At 49.1% G+C, this 9,678-nt stretch overlaps 1 protein-coding gene across 1 annotated transcript; it reads left to right on the forward strand.

The window, feature by feature from the left end:
• The first annotated feature begins 663 nt into the window (after positions 1 to 663).
• ARL4C (ADP ribosylation factor like GTPase 4C) lies at positions 664 to 4,729 on the forward strand. The gene has a single exon (XM_010364383.2). It carries the CDS (start codon positions 1,199 to 1,201, stop codon positions 1,775 to 1,777), a length of 579 nt encoding a protein of 192 aa, XP_010362685.1. The 5' UTR covers positions 664 to 1,198; the 3' UTR covers positions 1,778 to 4,729.
• Positions 4,730 to 9,678: the final 4,949 nt, after the last annotated feature.

Below are 9,678 nucleotides of genomic sequence, written 5' to 3' on the forward strand. Positions count from 1 at the left end.
CACCGGGCAAGAAAGGCTGGGCCTCCAGGGTGCCCTGGGCACAGGTCTGGGCTCCGGAGGGCGGCGTTGGCCGGGTGCAGCCCGCTGGAACCCAGGCAGGAGGCGAGCCTGGGCGTCACTAGGGTCAGGGGCCGGGGCCGGCGACTGCCGCGGCGCGAGGGTGGGTGGGGACGCGCCTCTGGATCCAGAGCGCAGGCTGGCGGCTCACCGAGGCCAGCCGCGTCCCGTCCCTTCTGGGGGTTGGAGGCCCCGACCTCGCCGCCCTCACTCCCCAGCGAGGTGTTCTCCGTCACCCTGGCCCGCCCCGCCCCGCCTCGCGCCCCGAGCTGGGACCCCGGGACCCACTCCCTCAGACAGGCTGCGTAGCCCACCGCTGCGGCCCGGCCGGGCAGGGCTCGGGTCCGGGCGGGGGTTCCGGGAGCCGAGAGCTATTTTTGCAAACGCGTCAGCCACTGGGGAGGAAGAGCCGGCTCCGGGCCCATTGTGTCTGCGCTGCGCCGCGCGGCGCGGGAGGGGCCGGGGGGTGGCGGCTGGGACTCAGCGAAGCGCGCGAAAACGGCCGGCGGGGCGGGGCGGACCACGCCTGACCCCCGGCGGCGTGCTGGGCGGGGCCCGGGGCGGGGCGTGGGCGGGTCCTGGGCGGGGCGCGAGGGGGCGGGCCCGGGCGCCCTCCGGCCGCTGCAGGCTGGTGGCTGCTGCGGCGGCGCGGGGACTGCGGGGACTGTGAGGCGGCCGCGCGGACAGCGACTCCCGGGGAAACCCGCGCCCCGGGAGCGGGAACTGGAGCAGGAGCGGCGCCGTCCCAGGCCAGAGGAGAGCGCCGGGCGCTGGGACAGCGGAGGGCCCGGGCGCTGCCGGAGCGCGGGGGCGCGGCCCGAGGAAGCGACCGAGCGAGCCCAGGCCTGGGGAGGGCGCCGGGCGCGAGCCTCCTGCGTCGAACATCCGAGGCGGCTTCGCGAGAGACAAAGCCGCGCGTAGAGAAGCGATGCCCGCCGATCGCGAGCCCGGCCAGCGAGGGCGCGGGGGCCGCGGCGTCTGAGCGCGCCGAGCCGTGCGCCCGGGGGGACGCCGAGCCCGGGGCCGGTGCGGGCGACGGCGGGCGGGGCCCAGGTGCGCCCGGCTGCGTTGGGCCCGTGACTGCTCGGGGGGCGGCGCCCTCCCACCGCAGCCGCAGTGGCCGGCGCCGCAGCCAGGAGCCATGGGCAACATCTCCTCCAACATCTCGGCCTTTCAGTCCCTGCATATCGTCATGTTGGGCTTGGACTCGGCCGGCAAGACCACTGTGCTCTACCGGCTCAAGTTCAACGAGTTCGTGAACACTGTGCCCACCATCGGCTTCAACACCGAGAAGATCAAGCTGAGCAACGGCACGGCCAAGGGCATCAGCTGCCACTTCTGGGACGTGGGCGGCCAGGAGAAGCTGCGGCCGCTGTGGAAGTCCTACAGCCGTTGCACGGACGGCATCATCTACGTGGTGGATTCGGTGGACGTGGACCGGCTGGAGGAGGCCAAGACGGAGCTGCACAAGGTGACCAAGTTCGCCGAGAACCAGGGCACGCCGCTGCTGGTCATCGCCAACAAGCAAGACCTGCCCAAGTCGCTGCCGGTGGCCGAGATCGAGAAGCAGCTGGCGCTGCACGAGCTCATCCCGGCCACCACCTACCACGTCCAGCCGGCGTGCGCCATCATCGGCGAGGGCCTCACCGAGGGCATGGACAAGCTCTATGAGATGATCCTGAAACGCAGGAAGTCCCTCAAGCAGAAGAAGAAGCGGTAATGAGCCGGAGCGACCGGGGAGCGAGCGAGTGCGTCAAGAATGAATGAATGGATGGATGGATGGATGGATGAGCGAGAATCCGCGCCCGCGAACAAAGACAGCGAACCAAAGCGATGCTTCGAATTTTTAAAACGGAATCTCTGCACCCAAATGCAGGACTGGTGACTTAAGGAGCTGCGAAGGCTGGTTTCCCGGCCTGCTCTCGACCTGCCCCCCACCCCCAGCTCAGGGGACCTTTTGTCTGAACGCCAGAGCTACTGAAGGGGTCGGGAGACGGTGGTGGGGAGTGGAAGTGCCGGTCCTGCTATCCGCCCTCCCAGTCCCAGTTGGAAGGCTCAATTGTTGGAGAGACAAAAGCGATTTCTTCCTACTCCTGCAGGGCCAGAAGTTCAGGCTGCCCCGCCCCCACTGGGGGATCGCACCTGTGAGTTACCTGAGGTATGCATTTCCCAGAACCCTGGGCGTACCCACCTGGGGGGCATGTTGGCTCTTGGGGGACCATCTCTCCTTGCATTCAGAGGCTGTGAAGCTGAGTAATTTTCGGTCACAGGGCAGGCCCCTGTTGAAATTTCATTTGTCCTGCTCTGGGCCCAAAGGAGGTGATGGTTTGGGTCATCAGAGGACTGCCTGGGACGGTGCAGCGGGCACGGAGAGCTGTGCTGGCCTGGCTGGGGATGGCCGCGGAGATGCCCTTTTCCTGGTGCTTTGTGGTGGCTGCAGAAGACCAGTGTTGTTGAGAACTGCTTTTCAGCCTGGAATCAGACATCTTCCAGATGGTTTGGACCCTATCCATGTGTAGGTCATTATCACACAAAGAGACCAATAAAAATTAAAAAAAAAAAAAAAAAAAAAAAAAAAAGACGAACTATTGGAGGTGGTGGCCAATGATGCATTTACTGTTTGCAGGATAGTTAAAGGTGTTTAAAGGGTAAGGCTTTTGGTGTAAATGCTGGATGGGGTGTGTATGTGTGGATATAGGGACCTCCCTCTGTACTGTGTAATCGGCATTAATACCTAGACTCATATGTATGGAATTTTAAATTCTCTTAGCCTACTGATTGGTTTGGATGAGCACACCAGCTGCAGATGTGTGCTGAATTGCAAGATGGTATTTTTTTTTTTAACCAAGGGATGTCTTGTAATACTAACCGTGTGATGATGGGTTTTCAGACATGTTTAAAAAAAAAAAAAAAAAAAAACTTTTACAAATGAATACTTACCTTAGAAATATTCACCTTAGGAAAAAAGACTTTGCTCTGCCCTTTTATATTCCTTTACGCTGCAAGTGGCGACATGTTCAGATTTCTAATTTGGTTCATTGTGGCCTATCTGGTTTAAGTATTTCATTAAAAATGTCTCGTTAGAGTATTTGATGTCATGCACCAAAAAAATAAAACCCCACCTTGCAAAAGCTGACCTCGTTGCATGGAATTAAAAGAGAAGGAAAAACACAAGGATGAAGTCCTTCTGAATTCATTCTTGTGGGAACTGGCCTTCGGAGCCAGCCAGCACTTTGGGCAAATGCAAACAACAATGAGTGCTTGAGATAAAAGAAAGTGTGACGTCATGGTCACTGGTACTCAGGCACTTCACAGTTTACTTGAAAGAGGCTTTGGAAAATAGATAAAGTGAAAGAAGAATAAATACATATTTTTAATAATGTAATTTTAAAAATCCTTTATAATCAGGACTCAGTCTTGGTTTGCAGAAGCTGTCATTTACCCTGAAACACAGTATGAAAAGGGAAACTGAAAACATACTGTTTGATTTTTTAGTCCCTCTTACAATCCATGTTTTCAGATAGAATTATGACTTACCCCCCACTGTTACACATTTCTTTACAAAGGAGACCTGTAGAAATTGGACATGATCATGCTTGAGCATGTGAGTTAGTCAAATTATGAGGCCATGCCTATTGTCCATTATACACCGAATGTTAATTTAAGAACCAGAGGCAGAAGTTCTGGCTTCCTGTTTGAAACCCAATTCTTACATGAAATTTTTTAAAAGCAGAAACCTAGCAGCCCAGCTGCTTTTTCTCTTTCGTCGGTGTATTTGGTACCCCTCCAATGCTGGTCTTTTTGTAGAAACTCAGTAGAGAAAGTCTAGCTAAGCAGTGTTGAAAAGCCTGCAAGATTTCAGTTTACATATCGACAGCATATTCACTGATTTCTAAATGGGCTGGTCCCATCATCTGAAGATTCTGTATAGAATTATTAAAAAAAAAATCCATCTTTCTTTATTTTCTTCACTTGCGACAATTTCTTAAGCACTTTGACATTTTGGTAGTTCCACACTATTGAGAGAATAATATATTTATTTTGTGACATTGCAGATGCCAAATACTGTAACCTTCTCGTGATAACAATACTTAGGTTCAACATCACTGTTCAAACCCTGTCATGCTTTAAAACTGATGCGAGATGATTTTGTTTTTTGCATAATCAATACTTAAGGGTGCAATCAACTGTTAGTAATTGTGCAGTAAAGTAAAGCCCTGTGGTGTATCAACTACTAGTTAAGAGTCTCAGTTGATTTCTGTAATGTTTGACCTCATAATAACCCATTTTGTCTCTGACCTAACAGAGGAAGCACAGATCAAATCACCTTGGAGTGGTCACCGGGGGGGACAGGGAGCTCCGACCAATGTATCAATGGGTGATTTATGATGCCTTCTGCCCTTTGGCAAGTGAATGGGTTTCCCATAGGGGAAGTTGGCCTCCCTCCGTGAGCTTTGGAAGTGTTTTCTAATAGACACAGGGAGGCCAGTTTTGTTTCAGAGCAATTATCTTCCCAAATTCTCTGTTCTGGTGTTGGGACTGTGTGCCCTGGTTTCTGTTTTCCTTTCTACTGCTGTAATTCTCTGTCTCATCATCCTCCTTTTTGTTTCCATAGCCTTTTATAATGCATATATGATGCTGTGAACAGAAATAAATTATTTATACAATCAAACAACTGGGGAGATTTTCTGTGGATTTTTTTTTTTTTTTGACATTGCTGGTATTCATTCTCTAGGCCTCTGCTGAGTGAGGGGATGGATCACAAGATGGTGTCTGGATTTCTAATCAGTTCTAGGGCTGTATCAGTCATCTCTGGACTTTTGGTATCAGGGTCTAGGTCTTCCGTGAATGGTGGATCTGGACACTAAAATGCAGGAGTCTATGCATTTGAGACTCATTCACTTGTGCCTGCCCTTCGGCTGGGTGCCTTCCACTGAGTTATCCCGAATCCTTTAGGAGAATGGCCTCAATGTCTAGCCCTTCCTCAGCACTCTCATTTACTAAAAAGGTCATTAATTGGTAATTACTTCAAAAATGTAATTTTATAAAATTGGAAATAGCCATGTACTAATATAAGAACGCTGTAAGTTACAAAGCTACTCTATCTTGGCTGTGTCTCTCTGCTCAGTACCGGGGCTGAGTCCATGATTTTTGAGTCCAAGGCTTGAGCTCTCTTAAATAGCAGGTGTAGTAAGACCCTCACACTCTGTAGACTCTGCAGAGAAAAGGTCCACTTTCTAAAGAAAAATGCGACTGGGCTAGAACCAATAGAACCTTGAATGGGTGCAATGGGTAGCACATGGAGGCACCTGGCAGCTGTTAAGTGACAGGCTTAATTGTTACTAAGTGATGGTTAAGACCCCAGTGGGGTGTGGGGTCTCTTAAGCATGGAGCCCAAAAGAGCCAGTTCCAAATTCTGGCTCAAGTGCCTAGAGCCCTGTGATTTTGCTCAAGTCATTTCCCTCTGAGCCTCAGTTTCTCATGTGTAAAATGGGATCATAATTGTGCCTCAAAGCATTGTTGGGAGGATGCAGCAGGGTAATACAGGTGAAGCGCTCGGCCCCATGCCTGGTACACAGCAAGTGCTCAATAGCTTTCGATTTGTTGTTATTGGCTGCCAACAACATGTGGAACGTGTGATAACCTAACCTTCCTGCAGGCCTTTAAGTCAGGTCCTTGCACTCTCCCTTTCAGCCATACTTCTTGGTATCCTCATCCCACTAAAACCTAGGCTGCTGACTCTGGGCTCGGGCCGCAATGGAGTGAAAAACAAGCAACTGGAGACTCTCTGATCAACCCAGGTGGTCTTCTCCTCCAAAGGTGTGAGAGGCTGAATTAGGTGTCAAACTTAGGTTGCCAGATTCTTGAATTCATTACTTTTCATACATCCCATATCACTAGGCTGTGATCCCCTGAAAGCAGGGAGGAGATCTTCTTTAATTACTGGTGCCTAGCATAGTACTGAGGATATAGCAGTTGCTCAGTAAATATTGGCTGAATGACTTCATTCCTGTCAATTAGTTTTAGTCACAAACTTTAGGCATTCAATAAAATTACTATCTCCTATGAAATATTTAAACGAAAATAGACAAAATGTTATTCTTCCAGATCAGTATTGTGAGATGAATCATTGCTCCAACCAAGCGTGTTGAAACTTACACATTGGTGAACACATTTGTGGGTTTCGAGGTTTTTCTTTAAAAATGAGCATGGCTTGACTTCAGTCATTCACATGGCTGCAGGAACTAATTATTGGGACCTAGATTACATCAAAAGGGCACGGATGCTGTTTCTGAAACCTAAAAAACGGCTGAAAAACCAGTTAGGAACTATTGTGGCTCCCTCGGAGTAAAAATATCGAGAATCAAAAGAAGCAAAGACCAAAACCCTTGCTTTATGGGCAACCTTAATTAACCTTGATTCAACGAATACATTCTTGGGGAGCTGAGTGACATCTGGTACTTAGACAACATCAATCATTTTTTGTTTTCTAGAAAATTAGCTGCAAGTGACCCCATCCCTCTGACCACTAGTAACCGAGGAGGTTGATGTTAATCCAAAGCCACTGTCCTGTTTCCCCCAATCTGAACTTTTCCTTCACGGTTTTGATTCTTCATTTGTAAGTTTTTTTGGTAGACCAGGGACGCCTGGCCTTACTGTTTTGTGTCTTTATGCTTGTCTCCAGAGCTTGGGTTCTTGGAACGATCCTGTTACCAGCATTAACTGTTAGACTGTTTTGATGTCACAATCGTGTGGTAGCAAAGGAAGGACAAAATTATGTGCATACAACTGATGTGAAGATTAAAGGTTTGACATGAAAAAAGTAAGAAGAGAACAAACGCAGAACTTGATAGTCCTTGATTTAGCAGCTCTCTGGCTGCCCAGCTGAATAACCTCTCTTCTGCTCTGCGTCCTGATGTAGGTCTGATGCCCACAGCTTGGCATTTGCCTGCCAGGAAGGAATCCGCCATCTCAGTTGATACGCAGGCATTTCTCTTCTCTCCTCATTCGGCTGTCTCGTACATGTTCACTTATCCTTAAAACAGCCCTCTCCTTCTGGCTCTCCCTGGCTCAGCTGAAACTCGTTTAAAATAGACTTTGCACAAGACGTTGGAGGATTTTATACATTTGTTTTGCACCAGTTCTGAACTTAGGCGTGGGGCTGCGTCAGTTTCAGAGAGGAACTTGCAATGTGAGGATTTCTGAGAAAGTAGCCTGTTGTTTCTTCCCCAAGATTAGAAGTGAGAATGAAAGATCTGTGTTACTTACTCCACCTAAGTTTTCAGAATATGCAGTGGCTTTCTTTGAATGGTACCACCTGACATGCAACTCTGGGCATGAACTGCTCCTAATGCAGAATGTAAGTGTGACTGCATTCTGCATGGAGCATGGCAGCATGGCATGAAAGACATAACCAAAACAAGCAATTTTTAAAGTTGTTTTTATAGCATGCCTTTTAGAAGGCAAGCATCTCATTTCCATTTGTTAATTAAAATTACTCTAGCATAGTACCATTAAGCACAGCCCGGTTTATAGTCCCTGTTAGTCCTAGATGATCATAGTAATAGCCATGGCAGCCTTTACTGAGTGCTTAGTATATGCTAGGCACCATGCTAAGTGCTTCACATGCTTGATAATTTTTCCTCCCAAAGGCCCCAAGATACCAACTCATTTTATTTGCACTTACAGATGAGGAAACGGAGGTTAAGAGGAGATTAGCTAATGTTCTGCAAGGGTGGAACTAGTTTAAGCCCCAGGTCCCTTCAGCCCAAGGGCTGGGCTCTTGGAGGCTGCACTAACCTGCTGGTCTTAGATCGGGAAGGTTCTGCAGTTTAAAAAATATGGAGCTCTGGGCCAACCACGGTGGCTCACTCCTGTAATCCCAGCACTTTGGGAGGCTGAGGCGGGTGGATCACCTGAGGTCAGGAGTTTGAGACCAGCCTGGCCAACATGGTGAAACCCTGTCTCTACTAAAAATACAAAAAATTAGCCGGGCATTGTGGCAGGCACCTGTAATCCTAGCTACTTAGGAGGCTGAAGCATGAGAATCTTTTGAACCCAGTAGACAGAGTTTACAGTGAGCCGAGATCGTACCACTGAACTCCAGCCTGGGTGACAGAGCAAGATTCCGTCTAAAAAAATAATAATAATAAATAAATCTGGTGCTCTGGATCTAGGAAGGCAAGGATGGAGGGTTTGTGTTGCCAGCCTGTATCACCACCCTCATGCTGATAACAGAAAGGGTGGCCTTCTTCCCCCTCGCCTTCCCCCACTGCCAGGTCTCTGCCGACGTCCTAGCACTGCACCTTGCTTTCTCTCCTTAGCACATCCCAGTGTCTAGAAGACAATCCCTCTTGTTTCAGATTCTGTCCCTGAATAATTTTGTTTTCAGTTTTCCTTTCAGGAGTGGTTGTCGGGGACGATGCCTACCCTACACAGGGTGGACAGGAAGGACTGTCAGGTGTCACTGGGTCTGCATTTGGGGATGTGATCTTGAATGAATCACCTGTCTAACTCCTCTCAACCTCAGACCCCTCAACTACAGGATGAGGCTGAGAATCCCTGTTCTCTCTACCTCTCAGGATTGTTTTAAAAGTAAAATGAAACACTAGACGGAAAAGCACCATGCAAGCTGCAAGGCAAGTCATACACACGGCAGGGATCCATATGATGCTTCGGCTGTGACCCCTTCTCCCCGCTGATGGCAGGATGCCCACTCCTGCTTGTAGGGGAATTCTGCTGGTCTGTTTTTCACAGACAGGCCAAACAGCCCTAGTGCTTGCTCTCTCTTCATTTTCACTGATAAGACTTCCAGCTCATGCAGAGTAAACCAAAGGAGACTTCCTAAGGGAAAACATCTCTCCTTGTGAGATTCTGGGCTTGGAATCTTTAGTGGAAGTTTCCAGTAAGTGACTGTGGGGGAAACAAGCCTCCTCTATCTGTGGTTTGCAGAATTCTGATTCTTCTAATGGCTACTCCTGAATGTTTCCATTTCCTTAAACGCTAACTCACTGTGCAGTTAATTTCAACTGCCTATGCCTCATAACAACTAAAAAAACTACACTTGTGACATTTAAAAGGCATCATGGTAAGTAATGATGATTGCAACAGTTTATTTCATAAATATGTGTTTGAATCCATTACATGAATGAAAATTTGCATTGCTATGTAATTTGAAGTGTGCTGGGATGCTGTGTTTATTGAATAAAAAAGGCTTCCTAAAACAGTGTGGACAGCCAATTGTGACACCCACAATATTAGGGAGACTGTGATATAGGCAGAGTGCTTGTCCTCAGAGGGCTGATATTCTGGTAGGTGAGTCAGGCCTAAATGATCAAGTGAGGTGCTTGACTCCAGTGGAAAGCATCCATCATTTTACCAAAGAGAAAGTCACAAATTTAACCAAACCCACCACTGCAAGCCACACCAGCCTTGGAGTAGAGCCGGAAGCAATGTATGTTCCCAAAGCATATTACTCTGTGGTCCTGGTACCTGCGATGTAAAGAATTCTGCCCCCCTCAAAATCCTTCTCCAACTCTTTCAGAGATTTCCTGGGGCAGGGAGGGATGTTCATTGTACACGTGTCCTCAGCCTCCTCCACTTCCTTTCCTGCCCTAACTC

This window comes from Rhinopithecus roxellana, chromosome 14 (genome assembly GCF_007565055.1).
Source record: "Rhinopithecus roxellana isolate Shanxi Qingling chromosome 14, ASM756505v1, whole genome shotgun sequence".
Lineage (NCBI taxonomy): Eukaryota > Metazoa > Chordata > Mammalia > Primates > Cercopithecidae > Rhinopithecus > Rhinopithecus roxellana.